The sequence below is a fragment of the Condylura cristata genome, unplaced genomic scaffold (genome assembly GCF_000260355.1).
Source record: "Condylura cristata isolate star-nosed mole 26May11 unplaced genomic scaffold, ConCri1.0 scaffold00024, whole genome shotgun sequence".
Taxonomy (NCBI): Eukaryota; Metazoa; Chordata; class Mammalia; order Eulipotyphla; family Talpidae; genus Condylura; species Condylura cristata.
Window position 1 is genome coordinate 12,849,534 of NW_004567125.1, and position 20,513 is coordinate 12,870,046.

General features: G+C 39.9%; 1 protein-coding gene across 2 annotated transcripts in view; it reads right to left on the reverse strand.

The window, feature by feature from the left end:
• DDR2 (discoidin domain receptor tyrosine kinase 2) overlaps positions 1 to 20,513 on the reverse strand; it is a 125,800-nt gene that overhangs the window by 35,745 nt on the left and 69,542 nt on the right. Inside the window, exon 2 of one of the 2 annotated variants that reach the window (XM_012729202.1) lies at positions 13,007 to 13,115. In XM_012729202.1, the coding sequence (XP_012584656.1) occupies positions 13,007 to 13,115 (109 nt within the window). Of the gene's footprint in view, positions 1 to 342; positions 424 to 13,006; positions 13,116 to 20,513 lie in introns of those variants that run through there. The other variant, XM_004688428.2, reaches the window with a different exon arrangement.

The following is a 20,513-nucleotide window of genomic DNA, read 5'->3' on the forward strand; positions in this document are numbered from 1 at the left end:
AAGGATGAGTCAGAATATTGTTGCAAATAACTTCCCTCCAAGGCTCTGTTCATCCTGGGAGCAGCAAGCAAGAGATTTAAACAGAGCAGTCACTGCTACTGCCTTTAGAAAACATTCAGTTCAATTATATCCATGAAATAAGGAATTCTTGAGAAAGATTAAGAGAAAGGGGTGAGACCCCTCATCCCCGACATAAAATCTAGGGTCAAGTCATGCCAGTTGCCTTCTCATGGGCTCTGTGCTTCTCCTGATCTGCCAGGGCTTTGGAGCCAGGATCCTCCCATGTAGCATCCTCCCATGCAGCAGCAGATGATCACCTGGGAGTCTGTTAGAAATACTGACCTGGATGGCTAGATCCAACCTCTGTTGTAGCCAGTGCTTCAGGCAACTTCGATGCACTCAATTCTGGGACTCAAGTCTGAGAAGTCTAGAGGCTAGGGGATGAGAGAAGGTTCTGCTTCTTACCAGTGCCCCACCTTGGCTCAGCCATTCCAGCCCATCCATCTCACAAAGAATTAGGCCAACTGTGGAACAGCCCACACAATGACACCCCTATTGCAACCAGGAAGTAGCTCTCCCTGGGGTAAAAAGGGAGGCTCCAGATCTCTGGGTCAATTCTTTTGGGGAAGAGAATTCAGGAATGACAAGTGAAATGTTATTCCCATTAGGAGGCAATCAAAGAGTGAGCAGTAAATTGGTTTTAGGATGGGCCAGTCAATCAGCAAATCCTTTCATTTTTCTCCTGCAAATTTCTTGAGTCTAACTGTTTCTCTCCCTCTTTACCTGTCCCACCCAGGGCTGGTCCACCCTCCACCATCTCAGACACTCACTACTACAATGTACTTCTACCAAATAAGCTTTTTAAACCTTCTCATAGCTTTCCAAACTTCTGAGAGTAATATGACCCATGCAACTCGTAAAATCAGGTCTCAGCCCACCTCCCAGAAACCTCATCTCAGACTGTCCCTAGATCTTTGCCCTCTTGGCCCCAGCACATGGGTCTATTGCAGCTGGAGTTCATTCCAGATTCAAGTCTCCCTGAAGCTGATAACCACTTTACTTGGAATGTTCTTCCCTCCTTTACCTGCTAAAGCCTGCTCATCCCTCCAGCTCTACACATCCCTCCCTTAAGAAGCTCCTCCGAGGAATCTCTATGTACAGGTTTTTCTTTGGAGACTATTATAATATAATATTATATTATAACATAGTTATAGAGAGAACATATAGCCTATATATAGTTTATATAAATATAGTAATATAAACCATTATAAATATTTGTTTAATTTGATCTCCCCACTAACTCCTAAGTGTCATGAGGGCAAGGGGCCCTGTCCATATTTATCTCTATTTTCTCCCCAGTTTCTAGTAAGGTGTCTGAAATTAATCAAGTGATAAATAAGAAATCTGTTGATTAAGTATTAAAAGAAGAATTTTCTGTTGCTTATTACCACTAGGTTCAAAAAAAGATGTGATGAGTGACGTGATGGATGCTCCACCAAAGAGAGTTGACAAGGCTACAGGTATGGAAAATATTCCTGTAAGTCCTATAAAGTTCATACTTTATTACAGCCCATATGTACATCTTAGATTTACTAACAAATCGGTCTACCTAAAAATGATCAGACATTTATTTTGGAAATAAGTTCCTGTTATATGTCAGCTCTTATATAGAAGATACCACAGTGAATGAGATCAATAAAAGCTTAATCTTGTAGAGCGCACTTTCCAGTAAGGAAGAGAGACAAAAGACTATTTCTAGTTATTAAATGGGCAATCAGGTTGTCTACATGACAATAGCTATTACTGAAATTACTATGACAGGTAGTGTGAGAGAGTCATGGAAACCCTGAAGATAAAAGTGATAGTGAGGAAGAACAGGCTCTTTTAGGTAATAATTTTCACCAGAGATCTTCTATTTCACGTGAGTTATTGACATTGTTCCCTATTGAAATTGTGAACAATCTTGAGAATTCTAATCATGTCCAATTCTTCTAAGCCCCCTTACCACCTGCCAACCAACACATGGCCCAACACATTTGGCAAATAAAAAAGTAGATGGTGGAGAGATGGGTGGATGTATGAAAGGATGGATAAACAGTAAAAATCACCATGTTTAATTCTTAAGGGCAGATACATGGTGGATAAATTTCTCGCTCTGGGAACTCCCAAAGGGCCTGGCCACAGTAGCAGCTCAGCCTATGTTGGCTGAACAAACAGCCTGCTTATCTGCATGTCAGCAAACAGCTCCACCCCCAGTGAAGGTGGAGGTCTGTCCTAGCTTGTTCTCACTCTCTACCATCTCTAGGGCTGGAGAGGCACAGAAGACAGGAAAAAGTCAGGAATCTTTCCCAATGCTTCTCGATGGTGAGATCCCCAGCTCAATGCCAGAATCAGACTCTGGAGCCCAAGGATGGTAAACCAACTTCTGAGAGTGGGGCTGGAGGGCTAGAAGTCAGAAGTAAAGAACATAAAAATGGTAATTAAGAGAGAAAAACCAGCAAAGCAGTCACTGGGCAAAGTTTTGTGGTGAATCAGTCTTCCCAGCACTCCTCCACCTCATTGAAAGAACACAGAAAAACAGACAAGCTGGTCTTGGATGGCCTTTTACTTCGCTGTGGGTCTTTATAAGCCATGGCCCACGCAATGCATGTGGCACTTCCTCACAGAGCCAGTGCAGTTTCCTACTGAATATGTGTACAGCAGGTAAGCTCCTTCTGTAGAAGGGACCCCAGCCAATAGGGGGAACACTCAGAAGTACCAGGTAGGAACAAGTCCTAAATGTCAGGCCCCTGACCTACCTCAAACTTACCTCTTTTATCACTCCAATCCTACCAATCTAAAAGCCACGTTATGCAAAGAAGCCTGAAAGGGCATGGGAGACCAGAAGAAGCAAGAGACTTTGCCTGTTGATGTCTTGGTGGTTTCCTGAAGCTTCTGCTACCCACCAATCTCCTGAGACAGAGAAGCCAACTCACTTTTCCAGTTTCCCGGAGTGGAAAACTACCAGCGCCTACTGCTGTATACCAGGAGGGACCTTGATCTATCCCAAGCTCTGGTGGGGCCTGGCAGGCAGGTTGAGGAGAAGCAGCTGCCACCAGTTCCCAGCTTCCCAAGAATTATTTTCATATGATGTTGCCAAGGTTGAGAGACTGAAAGGGCTGCTTGTTCCGCAGTGTTTACCATCTCTGCTAGCTCCAGACCACAGGTTCACCCGTCAATGAGTGTTCTATATGCAGCTTCCAGGAAGACGCACACATGGCACATGTGAGGCCCAGAGCATGGGGAACTGGCATCCTGGTCTCTCTGGGCACAGGGAAGACAAGACTGACCAGGAAGGTGATCCTTGGGGTCAACCAGAAGACCCAAGATATACAAGGGTCTAAAGGAACATTTTACATGATAAAACATGAGAACCAGGAAGGGACTTCAGAAAATCAGCTCCTTCAGTGGCTCCTTTCTAGCTTCAGAGCCCAGAAAGGCAAATTGATTTACTCAAGGATGCACAGCAAACTAAAGTAACCAGGACCGAAATTCAGATCTCCCGAGTCAGGAGTCAGTGGTTCCTCTTTCTTCAACCGCAGGCTAAAGTGACCTAGTTGCTCCAAAACTAGGGAGAATAAGGCGGTCCACTTCAAGAAAATGACATGGGTCCCTCTTTGCTTCCCACAGCTCTACATAGCAGGCTGCTTTACATGGTTCTCTGTGCTGGTAAATATCCATAGAGTGGAATCCTTGGAGTCCTGCCAGGTGCCAGGGAGATTCTCTGGGCTTCTCTATGTACAATGAGTCTATTCTGCTGAGATCTCTTTTGCCAACTTGAAATTCCCCTTAAGGATTATCCCTTTAGAAATGAATTTTCCTAGAAGCCCAAACCGCTTTCCAGAAACAATTACTGTCATGTTCCAGAAGAGTGTTCCCATGCTGGAGTTCAGAGCACTGAAGTGAGAATCAGATGAGATATGCTGTTCCCAGTTACCAAAGATGAGACCTTCACAGTGTTCTTTCCTTCAACAAGGAAGTAAACCAAAGAGACAGATGGATAGCCATGAAGACCAGAAGTTGAGAAGAAAATAGGGGCATAATTTGGAATCATAAATAGGTTTTTACTTAAAACTTGAGCCTGCCACTTTCAAATAATAGGACCTCAAGACAAGTTTCAAAATCACTCCAAACCTCAATTTCCTGGTCTCTAAGAACCCTGCCAAAGCAGGATTATTGTAGAGATTTAATGTACACAGAGAATGTAGTACATTTTACAGAATGGAATAGGGCTCAATGGATGATATATAGGGAAAGCTGGAGGCAGCTTTGTTTTAAATATTACATTCACACTTTCATAAGAAATTCAGAGTTTTTATGGCCTTGGGCTAGTTACTGGTGCCTTTAGCTTCTCTGTTTATTGGTAGTAATAATACTTGTTTATGAGAATGTGGTAAGGAAGTTTGAGTTAATATCTGCTGAAAACTTAGAATAGTATGTAATAATAATTAGGCATTACCATTTCTAAATAATTTTTACTATGATACATTCTAAGAAAGATTGCAAGTGGCTTGCAAAGTTGAATAAGATAATGAATGAATAAATAGATGAATGAATGAATGTATGCAGACCTATGAGTTAAGGGGAAAGGAAAGCAGAGCCATAAAATAAGCTAAAGCTAAGGCTGTATCTTATCAAATATATTAATTACATTTGGTTCTATGCCCGTCACTACAGATAGACCTCACATTTGTCGCTGAACATCCTCCTCGTCGATTCAAAAAGTAAAACATAATCAGTGAACATGAATCCCAGAGGCAGTAGGATAAAAGAAAAGTTTTTGTTTCTGTTGCCATGTAGAAAGAAGTAGCTCTCAGGAATCAGTGCTCCTCCTCAGAAAAACTAGAAGAGTTAAGCAAAATGTGTAAATCACTTGTTTGAAGGCATCTGATGGTTGCTGAGGGAATAGAGGAGCAAAGAGCCTGAGAATGGCATCATTTCTGCAACACACTTTTAACCAGTTGCCAATTGAGAGCAAAAGCAAGAAGCAAGAGACGGATGATGAGTTTTGCCCTGGCGTGTGTCACCAGGGGTCAATATCCCAGGGCTTAAGAAGAAGACTTGGGAGTCCCATACAGGCAGTCATTTCCTTGCTAGGCACATTTGCCAAGTCAGGGCTTATGAAGAGGCGAGAAATAAAAATCTAAGAAGAAACACTCTAAGAAACTGCACTGAGTTTTTTGGGAGTCAACAGGAACCACCAGGGGAAAATACATGAAAAGCATAAGAATGTTTCTACAAGCCATTCAGTGTAAAGATGTTCTACTCTCCCAAGGAGAGGCAGAAACAACTGCTCTATGTGTGGGACAATGTGCTCAAGAAAACTGAATATCCGAACACATTTTTAAGGGGAAGACCACCCTACTAGCTTTAGAAGGAAGTGAGCCAGGTGAGTTTCTGTCTATAGGCAAGGTTGCTCTAAATAAAGGATAATTTATACTTAATTTTAAGTTTCTTAAGTTTATCCAAATATGTAAGTTTCTCACTATCGGAATTTTAAGGAAAGAACTCAGATTCAGTCTACACTGCAAGACATCGTGGTTCTCTGATTTGTGGGAAAAGGATTACAAAAGGAACCTGCATGGTTCCTGGGGAAAAGGGCATGCATGGCAGTTTGTCCCTTTACACTGGGTAAAGGCAAAGCACTTGTCCCAAAGTTATGTTTCTTGGCTATGGTGCCAGCCTAACCTCCCCTTTGTCCTCATGACCTCTCAGTGACAATTTTATCCAACGTTTTGTGTTTCTACTTAAGCCCATTGCCTTATCCTAAACTCACATGGCCACCTTTCTTCTTTCAACCTACCTGGCAAATACTTCCTCTGTAGCTCACTCTGCCACTGTCAGCACCTCAGGCACCAGGGCAGGGGGATGCAGACCTGGCCCATTAGCACAGGAACCTCTGTGTGTCTCACACACTAGGAATGGTGGAGCCAACGTGTCAATGGTGGGATGACCTCAGCTCTGCCAGGGAGCCAAGGTCTGCAACCTTTAGCAAGTTACTGATGCTTCAGTGCCTCTATTTCTCCTCTATGAAACTGGATAACTTGTGAGATTAAATCTGTTGATACTTCATCAAATGGACCAGGAATCTACTAAGTCATTGTGGATAGTAATTAGTACTCTTGCTGAATTTTGCGTTCTCTTTTTCCTCATCATACAACCAAGGCTACTTGAGGGGCAGAAGAGTTTCTGTTGTTCCAGAGAAAGTTCCTTTTCCTTACAGGAAGGTTATGAAATGCCACCCTTAGACTCAGCAAACAAACACACAAACAAGAAGGAGCCAACCTGGGCATCCAGGTAGCAATGCTCACTGTAGGCAAGTTCAGTCAGGGTGGTCTCTTCCTGGCTTTTTACTCTTCTTCCAGGGTTCTGCTCCATAGGACCATAGAAAGTACACACACACACACACACACACACACACAGAACATTAGCATCTCAGGCCTGCCTTCAAAGATCTGAAACAACACCACATTTTCATTAACAGAGAGGACCACATGAAGCCTCAAGCACATTTCTGGGGCCATAAAAAGTGAGAACATAGAAAAACAAAAATAGCTGTCCAATTTGGAAATGTGTGTAGGTCAAGACACATGTCTCAGCTGTGGGGAGAGACAAAGGTGTGGGGAGCAGGAGCTGCTGTGCAGAAGGGCCCCAGAGTACCTCACTGTTCTAGTGCATTTGCCAGGATGAATTGGTCCCAAAGGGCTCTGGCTCAAGCCTTGCTTGCTGAGCCTGCTGACAATGTCAAGCTCTGGTGTGAGCTCATAAAACACTGTTCACTCTTACTCTATGCTTAGGCCTCAGTGACCTCTCAGCTTCATATATGAGCTCTGGAAGTTACAAAAAAAAAAAAAAGCCATGAGGCTGCATGGCAATGTCTGATCATTACAGGAAGGTCATGCATTCACATTGCTCCCTGGGGCTCAGGTGGGCGGTGGGACAAAGCTGGAACTGAGATACTGGAGTTGGGGTTGCCTACTTTACCCTCAGCTAGATTGTGACTAGGGACAAATCCCTGACCTCTTTGGTTTCCAGGCCCTTCATCTACAAAATGAGGAAGAAGGATTGATATATCTCTAAGGTCTATTTCAACACAGTCTAGGCCATGTTAAGATTAGACATTAAGATTTCTCTGGAATATAGGATTGGTGCCTTTCTTCTAAAGGAAGATTCCAAACTGCTAGCAAGTTGCCTTATTCTTAGGAGGGGAAAGTGCAGATGGAAATGGGAAGCTCCCTCACTGCCCTGCCCTGGCTCTGTGCCTTAGGCACGCTGTCCTGAGTGTGTGGGTTGCTGGGTACAAGCAATTGTCACAGGACAAGTCAGGACCATCCATATGTGTCTTTCACATATACTTATCAAGTTGGCTGGGTGAGTTTTTTGACTCCTAGGTCAATCATATATTAATCAGAAGACCCATAACATACCGGGCCCCCTCTGGCCATTCACACAGAGATTTTATCTTTCAAGAAGTTGACTCGGGCAGCTGATCAAACAACTACAGAGCCTTGGATGTTCCTGTACCTCCTTGCGCAATCTAAGGGCTCCTTTTCCATGAAGGTATAGTCAGCTCCACTAGCCCCAGCCCATTTTGGGAAAGACAGTAAACTTGACCCAAGACCCCAGGTACCTTTGGGTCCCTGACTTACCCTTCACCAGGTAGTCCCATAGGCATCCACACTCCCCCCGTCCTAGCCATGCAGGGGCTATTTCTTCTGACTGAAATGCTTGTTGATCCCACCCCTATAGCAAAAGATGCCCTAGATCTGGTGGCTCTTAGTTATATGAATGTCTTGCAGGATAGACAGGACCAGGGTCTCTGAACCCAGTCTTCACTAGTGGGTATTTTAAGGTTTCAATTTAACACACACACACACACACACAAGTATTTTGTATGTATATCAACTATCTCCCATGTCCTTAGCCTCAAAAGTTGTATTTTCCTGAAAAGGAGAGACTTCAGATCTCTGAGCCTAGAAGGTGGCAGGGAGTTGGGCACCAAAAGCCTTTCTTACAAGCCTTTAAGCTCAGGGATATTGCTTCTAAGCACAAAGATGATTAATGGTTCCAATATGAGCAGTGAAACTCCTACATGAAAAATGTCATCGTTCACTGGTGACAGAAAGAGTGTCACAGATGATCTGATTCAGCTTCATTTTTCAGTAGGTGAAAGGACTAAGGAAGTACTAAAAGAAGTATCAGGACTTGTTCAATGGTATGCAGCCAACTGAAGACTAACCCAGCATTTTCACCAGGGTTATTCCTTAAAATAACTTTCTAAGTGAATTAGATATTATTTTCCAATGAGCAGATCAGTCATTGGAATTTTCTAACAGCCCAATCACTTGTTGATTTCTATGCTTGTTTGATGTGGATGCTACAAATTGAATGACAATCCTGAGCCTTGATTCGGACACAGGAACTGCCTCACATTTTCCAGTGACTTCCTCAATGACTGGATGGTCACCAGAGCCCTGAACCTGGTGCTCCCCTGCAGCTAGAGGGTGGCTCAGAGCTGTGTACACACCCTGCATGCCAGTATTTCCACGTCGACCTGCGTGTCTACCCTACAGCCACAGTAACAATACCACCTCCAACTGCCAGCACTGGAAATGCCGTGAATACCATCTGCCCTCTAGTTGTTCTATTACCACTGTCTGAGTTCCAGTGCTCTAGAGCAGTGAGTCTGCAGTCCCAGTGTCTTCAAATCTTGAGCTACTATGTATATTACAGTAGTGTTACTCTGCCACCTCCATGGGGTGACACAGAGCAGGAGATTCATGTACTCAAATAGTAGAGAAATTCTCAAGTATCAACATTATGCTCTCTGTTGGTTTTGATAATCTCTCTGGATGGACATATTTGCATATTCAGCATTTCTATCATCAGTAAGTCAAGCTAATAAAAGAAGTCTTTGACCAGCAGAAGGATAAAATCTTCAAAATAAGATTAAGATAATGAGTTTGTTTAGATTTTATGCTTAGTCCAGTTTGGTTTTGTCACCCAAATTTTTAATATCATCATCTATTAAATATATTTTAACTAGGCTTTCCCTGGAGGCACAATGGGTTAGGATGCAGCACTGCAAGCTGGCTGCAGTTGCTTCAGTATGAGTTCGATCCCTGGCCTCGGATATGATCTACATGGGGCAGCAGACCTTTCCTGTCTTGCCTGCTGCTCCCCTCAGCAGTGTACTTTGTCAGTTTGCCTGTTCTGCTCCCCACCCTGTCTCTGGTGAATCCTCTCACTGCCCCAGCACCTCTAGCCTGTACCCCAGTTCTGTATGCATATATAAATCTTATATATATATATATGTGTGTGTATATATATATATATTTACAAACACATATATATTATATATATATCCACACACATATATATTATATATATTATATATATATATTAGCAATTGGCTGTCTATAAGATTTTTTTTCTAATGTAGTTCTCTTAAGTACATTTTATTTTTTTTTTAATACCAAGTGACCAACCAACCTTGTGAGGAAAATTTAACTGGCCAGGGATATATTCTGTTACTTACAGTATCTCAGTAGATACTAATAAAGACTTTTGAAAAATTATCCTTATAACAAGCTTTTATGCTCAGTCATCAGCCCATGATTCCCAAGCTGACTGAGATTAAACTCAATGATGACAACTTCCTATCGTTGTCTCCATTTTAGCTCGGCAAAATAGAAAGATAAATGGCAGCTAGAAGGATTAATCCTTCAACACGCCTTAAATATTTCATGTTCCTATAAAGATATATGCAAGTCAAGACTGTATTTCTTTTTTTCTGAAGAAAAGGCCAACAGAAATAGTTGAGCCCGGGAATGGGGAGAAAGGTTTTGAACCTAACTGTTGTCTTCAAACAGCCAGTTTGCTGTGCCAGAGCTAAGTAGTGTTCTCCAACACAGACCAGATGTCTGGAGCTTTTGGTTTAGTCCTCATGCCACAACCATTTCCATGAGTGTACACACTACCAAAACACGCTAGCAGCCTGGACTCACAGCAGCTCTTCTTGGGAGACCAAAAGCAAAAAGAATAACACTGGACTTTAATGTCATGGGAGCAGAAAATGAAAGAGTGGTGTTCAAATACAGACTTGAAATGCACCCAAAGGCTGAGGTTTTGTTTTTGTTTTTTTTTTAACTAATATAATAGTTTATTTTTACATCATTTTGTGCCTTTTCTATCTCAACTGTAATCCCCATGAGCTTCTCATCACCAGTTCACTGTATGCCATCAACATAGTCCAGTGCACTTCCCTCCAATTCCCTGGTTTTGATCCCATCCCCTACTTCACCCCCATAAAATGTCTCTGGTATATAGTTGCTCATTATTACTCTCCCCACCCCCCATCATTTATACTCCTGCTATGAGTGAAATCATCTGGCATTTTTCTTTTTCTTTCTGGCTTATTTCATTAAACATGATTCCTTCCAGCTCCATCCATGTTGTTGCAAAAGGCATGTGTTTATCTTTTTGATTGCTGAGCAATATTCCATCGTGTATATGCACCACATCTTTTTAATCCAGTCATCTACTTTTGGGCATTTGGGTGATTCCATGTCTTTCCTATTGTAAATAAAGCAGCAATAAACATTCTCCTGAGCTTTTTATAAGAAAGTAATCAGACACTGAATTTACTGAACCCCTAGATTTCTGGTTTTAATGTAGCTTGATCACATTTTTCTTTGGGACATAAAGAACAAGCCATGGAAACAGAACTTTTCCAAGGAGGAGGGGATAATCATTTTTACAAATGCTGCATGTATCTTCATGCTATGTTAAGAGGAAAAAATGAAAATGCCCTCAGGAATCCAAATTGACCAGGTAGCTCACGGAGCTCTTCAACATTGCCATGGGTTGAAAAATTGTAAAGTCACTTTGCAAAACTCTTAGACAATATGTAGAAAAGCATATTATAGGTAATAACAAAAGCCAGCAATTTCACTTCTTTCACTTCCTTATAAGCAAGAAAAGACCTATACAAGAGATCTACACTAAAGACTTACACAAGGATGATTACAAGAGTTTCATTCATAATGGACCCAAATTAAATTATCCTAATTTCCATCCACAGTAGACTGGATAAATAAGCTATTCAAACAAAGTAACATTATACAATAAGAACACAGTTGCCAACTGCATGCAACAATATGGATGAATATCATAAACAAAAGGCTTTTAAATGAAAGGAGCCAGACATTTTTATAAGGGACAAAAACAGGCAAAACTAATCTGTGTTGCTAGAACTCAAGATACTGGTTACCCTGTAGGTAAAGGGTTAGAGAAGTGACCAGGAAGAAACATGGGGAAGCTTCTGAAGTGCTGGTAAAGTTCTGTTTCCCAACCTAGATACCACTAAGATGGACATGCTCAGTTTGTAAAAAATCATAAGCACTTATATGACATATACTCCTATATTTATATTGCTGCGAAATGAAAAAATAAATTATTCTCATGTGTTCTCATACTGACTCTGGTCTGAGACATGTGACTTGCTTTGGCCATGAAATCTCAGTGAACATGACCCAAACATTGGCTTGGAAGATGTTGCACATTTCTGCTTCTGTTCTTGGCCCTATGCAATCTTCATGAAAAGATATGCACACCAGTCTGTTGGAGGAGAGCACAGTCCAGTTTGCCCTGTTCATCAGAGCTGAATTTACCCTATATGAGCCAGTAGGCAGGTGACACACAGATACGTGCACTGTCCCAGAGGAGAACAGAACGACAGTCCGGTCAAGCCTTGCTGCTTTCTGCACAGGTCGCTTTACAGCATTACTGTGTATTGGACAAAGGATGCAACTGTACACATCAACTTAAAGTTAAGAAATACATGTATTAACAAAAATGGAGGGGAGGGCTACTGAAAAATTCCTTGTAAATCCTAACCACAGCATAGAGGAAAGAGAGCCTGCCTGAGATCCCACAAGACCAAGGTCCCAAAAGCATAACGTGACAGCCAAGTAAAAAAACATGCTTGATGGGAATGCAAATGAGTACAACCATTATGGAAAACTGTTTGAAGGTTCCTGAAACTGCTAAATATGGAGCTTCCATATGACCCAGCAATCTCACTCCTAGGTATCGACCCAAAAGACACAAAAACATTGATTCAAAAAGATACCTGCACCCCCCCATGTTTATTGCTGCTTTATTTACAATTGGAAGGACATAGAAACAGCCCAAATTCCCAAAAGTAGATGACTGGATTAAAAAGATGTGGTACATATACACAATGGAATATTGCTCAGCAACCAAATAAATGAACGCATGTCTTTTGCAGCAACATGGATGTACCTGGAAATAAGCCAGAAAGAAAAGGAAAAATACTGGATGGTTTCACTCATAGCAGGAATATAACAGACCAGGTGAGAAAATAATAATAATAATGAACAGCTATATACCAGAGACATCTTATGGGTGAAGTGGGGAATGGGATCAAAAACAGTGGAGAGAAGGAAGTGCACTGGATTATAGTGATGGCACATGGGTGATTTGGTGATGGGAAGCCCATGGGGATTACAAATGAGATGAAAAAGTGCACAAAATGATGTAAAAATAAGCTATTATATTATTATTTTTTTTAAGTTAAAAAAAAATGCCTGAAACTGCCACACATTTGCTGGAAACTGTGAAAGTTCTCTATGGCATCTGAAAGTACTCTCCTGCTTCCTGGAAAACAAGGAACATAGTTGTTTTTCACACATCCTACTTTTTAAAATTTCCTCATTTACTATATCTATTGCATCTAAGATACTCTTTTATAATGTCCAGTATGTTACACAGACAGAGTATATTGGCTGCTGTTCCTGCTAAGACTATGTTTCATCATGGAGGCAAAAAAATAGAAAAAAAAAAAGGTCCTCTGGGTCCCCTTGGGGGAGGCTTTTTTCAGGATGAATACTGAAAAACAGCAGTCAGCTGTTCTAGCTGTGTGGCTGAGCAGTGGCTGTGTTACCTGGGTTAACCTGAGCTCTTGTAGAACTGAGGATCGGCAGGAGAAGCAGCAGCACCAACGGCATTCTGGGAGTCCGGATCATCTTGGAAGATGGTGTCGGAACTGGAGCCTGCAGCCGCCAAAAATGCAAGGAAACAAAAAAGACAAAGGGAATAAAGGACTGAGGCAGATCATATCAACATAAAAAACACAGTTTGCATAATTATCATTGTGTTCTTACAGTGTTCTTTTTCTATTAAGACTTCCAATCAGACTCTGAGAGTTGAAGAGAATTTTAGTCACCCAACATAAGAACTTTCAAACTCTGTTAGATCAGATGTTGATAGAATTAAGATTCGCACATTTGTAACAAAAGCAAATCTTTACTAAAATAAACACAAATTCTCATTGTGAATGATGATAAAGTAAAATTTGCATTAATGACTTTTTCATAATTTTTACATTGATTTCAATATTAAACCAAGAAAAACATCCAAAGATGTTAACACATTTGCCTTTAAAAGATATGCAAATCCGGCCCTGGCTGTGGCTCAGCAGGTTAAAGCACTACACTAAGAAGCTTAAGCCACTTCCACATGAGTTCGACCCCCGCCTGCCCCTGAAGAGATCCACATGGCGTGGCAGATCCCTCCTGACCCCTCTCACCCTCCTCATCTCTGGCCTGTACCCCAGTTCTGTATGAAAAAATAAATAAATCTTTTTTTAAAAAGATATGCAAATCCACTATTCATCTTGATTTATTGGCTTTGGTATCTTATATTTTTAATTTTTTCCATAGTGACTCATGTGGTCATGTATTAGAGTTGAGACAACAATAGGAATTCCTGTTTAGCTTAATGGAGATATAGATGGCATACAGAACTATTTATAGACATGTGTATGAGGTAGTATAGACATATATCTCCTTGATACATCAGTTAATAGGCCTAGAAAAAATGAGATCCAGTAGCAACCAGCAATCCTGGCACCCAGAGCTTCATTTGTAACAGCATTCTTAAATAAAAGGAACCAGGGTTCCTTGGAGAAATAGCTGATTCCAAGACTGGGCCAGGAAATACACAAGATAAGCTTGGAAAATCTTTTAGTGCCAGAAATTCAGAAAATATGCCCACACACATTAATGATGGGAATATATCAAAGGGATACAGGAGCCAACTGAAAAAGTTCCCAAAGACGAAAGCTGGAACAATTTGAGCAACAAAACAAATAAAGTGGTTTTGGATTATAACTCAAGGTATAAAATAAATATCTACAAGGCTATGTTGATATAAATGAATGATTGGATAAACAAATGGGGGAGAAGAGGCAAATTTTCCATGCAAAAGAATTCTGAATAATTTATGTAGATACTCTCCTTTGAAGAAATGAACATGAATTAACCATGAATTAACCATGAGTTGTGTGTGGCAACTTTCTTCCAAAGCCCAGGGGATGAAAAAGGAGAAGGTAACTTTGTAGTGAAGAAATGTGACAACTCTACCTCACATCAGAAGCTCAATTTTGAGAAGTCATAGTGATAGTATATGTCTCCTTCACCTGATCTGATGAGAATATCACCTTATCTCTCTCGTCTTCCTCCCCAAAACCCAGTCTAATCATGAGGAAAACATCAGGCAAATCCAAGTTTAAGAGCATTCTAAAAGTCCCCAAACCTATCCATATCATCAAATACACAAAAGTCTAAAAAACCATCAAGCTAAGAGAAACCAAAGAAACAGCACAGCTAAATGCAATTTGCAGTCCTGGAAAAGAATATAAAGGACATTGGGGAAATGGAGAAAATCTGAATAAATTATAGACTTTGGTTAATAATCATATTTTAATATTGAATCATTAACTGTGACAAGTGTGCTAATATATGATAGCAATAAGGGGATCTGGATGTGGGACCTGTGGGACTTCTATGTACTCTTTGCAATGATTCTGTAAATATAAAAAGTTTATTTAAAAAAGAGAAAGTTTTATTTTCCAGGTAACACAATCAGTCAAATATTAGACCTGATTTTAGAAATTATATGTAACAAGAAATTATAAAGGGTAGGGGAACAAAAACAACTTTCATTTGGAGAAATCAGAGAATGGTCCTTGGCCAGTACAAAGCCATTCAGCCTTGTATATATATATAGTAAATGTAGTAAAGTAAAAAAGAACATCAACTAACAACTATAAACCAGAGGTATTCTATGGGGGAGGAGAGGGGAACAATATCAAAATGGGTGGGAAGAGCACATGGGACTATGGTGATGGCACACAGGTGAAGTGATGGTGGGAAGTCCATAGGGATTACAACTGAGATGAAAAAATGTACAAAATGTAGAATAATGTAATATATATATATAATGTAATATATATATAATAAAAAAATGACTCATCATTGTATCTCTAGAGGAATATTTTCTATCCTGTTCAAAGTCGTACTCAAAAATGATACAACTAAACTAAACAGAACTTATAACTTAATCAAAAATTGTGGGCCAAATTTCATTCTGGTAACTGTCACCTTGGTTTCTGGCTGTGAATCTCTAAAACCAGTGATTATATCTTCTTTGTTGGCTTAGAGTCAGGTGACCAGCAGCTCACAAGCACAGATGAACTATTAGTATGCCAGAGGTACAATAACTATACCCTGTCTAGTATGTGCCAAGAGCTATTTCATGAATTATTCACAGTAACTCAATGAGGCTTGTTTTCATCAATAAAATAGATGAGGAAGGAGAGGTAAAATTGATCTAGTTATACAGCAGACAGACGCCAAAATTCACATGTGAACTCCGGGTTTGTATTACTCCAAAATCCACAGAGGTTTTGAGATTGTTGTGTTGGTCATCACACTATACTCTCCTTCAATTTGGCTCTGCTTACCTCACCAGAGTTACTCTGCCACTCAACTCTCTAAGTCACTCACACTGAGGCTTCTTTTGCTTCTTCCTTTTTCTTCTGTCTCAGGACCTAAGCCAAAAAGTCTCATGTTGAGCCCTCCCTGGTGGCACAAGGGGTTACAGCACAGCATTGTCAAGCGATCCACAGTAAGTGCAGCACACAACCTTGATCCCCAGCCACGGAGGTGACCCACATGGCGCAGCAGACCTCTCCTGTCTCTCCCACTGCTCACTTCAGCAGTGTATTACAGCCTGCCTGTTCTGCTCCCCATTCTGTCACCAGTGAATCCTCTCATCCCCCCCCACCACCACCCCTGCACCTCTGGCCTGTACCCCAGCTCTTATATGCATAAATAAGTAAATCTTTAAAAAAAAGTTTCATATTTCTCTTTATCTAATTCAAATCTTCATTCAATGGTCACTTCCTCAGTGAAGTATTCTCTGATAATTTTTATTACTACCTGCATTAAAAGCATCTTAAAATGTTTCTACTTGGAAATGATCAGCATTTCTAATTATTATGAATTGCTACCTCCGAGGTACCTGTACATTCTTAACACCTACCAGAGTGCTGGACAGATGTTTGAAAGGTGAATTAGTGACTGCCTTTAGCTACCTATTCAGTTTTGCATCTGGTCATTCTAAGTTCCATACTTTAAAAGAAAATAACCCCCAAAACTATTAGAAGCAGACATCGCCCTTTTCTACCCCTTCGAATGAGTTTTTCCAAGAGCTCAACAGTCAAATGATATGACATGAATAGAACCCATAAAGACACAAGAATTTCAAGGTGTTAGGAAAATCCTTTTTACTCACTTCATTGATTAATCATACGAATTTCTTTGCCAAACAATTTATTCAAACCTTTAAAATACAAATATCTCAGGCGAAGTCACTGACTTTTATCCATTCATTTAGACTATTTTTCTAAGTGTCTTCTAGGCACTAACAAGGCAGAAATAGCTCGTCTTCATGGAACTTGTAATATACACACCAGCAAATAAATAAATAAATAAATAAATAAAGAGATATATGTCCTACAGAGGGGAAAAAATGGAGTAATATGATGGTGAATGAAGGTTATCTTGGATAAAATGGCCAGATAAAGACTTTCTGAGTATGGAAAAAGCACTGAAATAGATCATGGAACAATAAAGAAACTGGCAACCTAGAAAGGGTTCATATATAAATGTATCTCCTGAGAAATACCTTATATCTTATACAAAATAGGTACTCGAAAATGGTTTTTACTGAATCAAGCATAATGTACTAGGTGCTAGAAATGTTGACTTTGGATAACTGTTACTTGGTTTTAGGCTGTAAGTCTCCAAGCGGGGGACCTCACCTCCTTAGTAGCCTTATAGACAAAAGTGAGTCTCATTGGATAACTATATAACAGGGGCATTTAAAATCAGTGAACAAATTTGTTTTTAGAAACAAGTAAAGTCACACCCATACCTCACATTAAAAAAATAGAACCACAAGTGTGAAAATAGAACTGTGAAAGTGTTCTAAGAAAATATAAGAGAATTTACTAAGAGCTAAAGTTATGGCAGTTCTACATAAATTGACACAGAAAGCAAAATCTACAAAGGAAAAGAATGATACATTTTTCCACTAAAATTCAAAATGTCTTTAGTCTCAAAGACTAAATGTCTTTGAGACTAAAGACATTATAAAGTGAACAGGCAAGTAGCAGGCTAAGACAAATATTTGAAATTTTATAACAAAATAATTTCCATTATAAATGAAGGATCTCTATAGATAATTTTTCAAAGCCACTGGAAAAATGGGCCAAGTAAGTAAAAGTCATCTAACATGAGATGCTAAAGTGTAAAGACAATACAATGTCAACAAACATCCACAAGGACTCAACCTCTCTAGTCATCAGAAAGACAAACTTCCAAGTAGTAGCTGAATACCAATTTCATTCATCAGGTCAGCAACAATTGTAAGTATGATTAATATGAAAATTGGCAATAATGTCAGGCAAAATATTTACTCCCATACTCTGCTACAGGGTATATGATTTAGAAGATAATTGAATTAAAAATGGACATATCTTATTATGATCTATGTGTTCCACTTATTATTATTTTTCCTAGAGAAAGGCTTTGGTGTTGCACAGTGAAGCAGCCACTAAAAATTCCTTGTAATATTTTTTAAACTTAATTTTATTGTGGTAAAAGCATTTAACATAGATCTACTACCCTTGTAACAAAGTTTGGGTGTCCAATACATTCTTGTGGATTGTAGCTATGATATTTTACATCAGGTCTCTAGAACATACTTACACTAATTATCTGAAACTTTATGCCTTTTGATGAGTAAACTTCCCACCTTCTCCTCTCCACCCCCTGAAAGCACCACTCTACTCTTGTATTCTATGAATTTGAGTATTCTATTTCCCTAAATAAGTAGGACATATTTGTCCCTCAGTGACATGTTTATTTCACTTAACATAATGTCCTCAAGGTAGAGCCATGCTGATTAACATTACAAAATTTCCTTTTATGAAGTTTAATAGTACTTCATCACATATTTATATATCATGTTTTATTTATCCATTCATCTAATGATAGACATTTAGGTGAAGTGTGACTACTGGATCTTATAGTAGTTCTATTTTTTATTTTTTCAGGAACCTCCATACTGTTTTCAATAAGGGCTGTGGATCTTCAAGAAAGGTACGAAGAATGCACGATGCAGAAGGGAGAAAAATGATTATCCACACATAAAAAGCTTGCACCATGTATAACAATCAACTCAAAATAGATTAAAGAGTTAAAGGTAAGACGTGAAGTTTTCAAACCCCTAGAATAAAGTATATGGAATATTGTCATCACAGTGATCTTGGTAATGATTTCATACGCATGATACCAAAAGCAGAGGCAAGAAAAACAAAAATAAATAAATGGGAATGAATCAAACCAAGGAGTACCAGTATAGCTAAGGAAACAATGAGCAAAGTGAAAAGGAAATTTGCAGAAGAGGAGAAAATATTTGCAAACCATGTATCTGACTGGAGATTAATATTCAAAATAGATGAGAAACCCCACCAGCGCAATTAGTTTGACCCGGACATGGGCTAAGGACTTGAAAGACATTTCTCTAAGACATATATATTCCCAATAGCCATCAGGAAAATGCAACTCAGAATCACAATGAGATGTCACCTCACCCCATCAGAATGGTTATAATCAAAATAAACAAATAAATAAGAAGTAACCACAAGTGTTGATAAACAATTAGAGAACTAGGAACCCTTGAGCACTTTTGCTGAAATATTTTTTTAAATAACAGAAATTTGGAAAAAAAAATCCTTCTTATAGGGGAATGATAGAAATTGTATTATGTTCATGTTATGAAAACTATGCAGCAGTTAGAAGCATGAGAGCTACATGGTTAGAAGTCCAAGGCATGTTTTTATATATTTTATATATACTATACATTTGAAGAGATACACATACCTCACACACTTACTTAGATATATAAAAGAGCTAGAAGGTGAAACAACATACTGATGACCAGCTTCAAGCTAGCTTCAAATGGTAGTTGAGAATAGAAAGGGGCATCTTGGGTGCTGAGTGGGGATCACTGTGGTTCCCCTGGAGCCTGCTGGGTTTGACAGGGGAGACTGGGACTGGTGATTAAAAGGCTCTGGCTCTATTTTGTAATGTTTTGGTTTTAAACAAGGAAAACATGTTCCTTATTAATGTCACTTTTATTAGTTTTCCTAACCAAAAAAAAAAAAAAATTCTGGGGGCAGGCCATCAAAATCTGGAAGGTTCTTTCCAAGCAACTCTGCATCCCGGAGGCTAGAGACGGGGGGACTAGGGGGGTGGGGGGGGTGAGAGGGTTACTTCTCTGAGACCTCAGATTCACTGTGATATTTTGAGAGATTCTTGATTAGTAGGTCTGGCACATGAGTAGAACAGAGGCCAAAAAACAGTAGAAAATGACTGCCTATATCTCATCTTATTTTTATAGAACCCTTGTGCTTTAGCAGTTGCTTTCAGGAGAATTAGTGCACAGCCAACCATCCCAGGCAAGAGATTATCACACCCCCATTTCCTGAAGTAGGAAAGTAATCCCTAAATCACTTCACCCACAACCTAGGTAAAGGTGCCTGACTGGCTCTGTTCCCTATCCCTATGCTGAATTACAGCTAACTTCTTCATCTGTCCGTCTTTCAAGTCACACTGAATCATTAAGGCCACAGATCTTCTCTCAATACCAAAACCAGGTTCATTTGTAACTCCTGGTGAGTTCACGTGAGATTGGAACATAGTCTGACTCCACAGCCAGAGCCTCTTATCCTTTAGTGCAACAGGAAAGACTGTGGCTCTGAAAGAACCTGTTCCTTGAAATAAAGGACCCACACCCTTGATGACAGTCAAGTGCCCTCTCTTGCCATGAGGACGAACACTCCAGCTGCCTCCCTTGCTCAGGACTGCCCTGAGACACAGATGATGGACCCTCTATGCAGGGACTGTGAGAGGTCAAAAGGACTAGAATCTAGAAGGTCAAACTTCTTCCAAGTTATCTCAATACTTGCTTGAACTGCCAAAAGCCTCATTCTGAAACAGTCAGGGCCATATCACAATGAAGCAAGTTCCCCAACATGC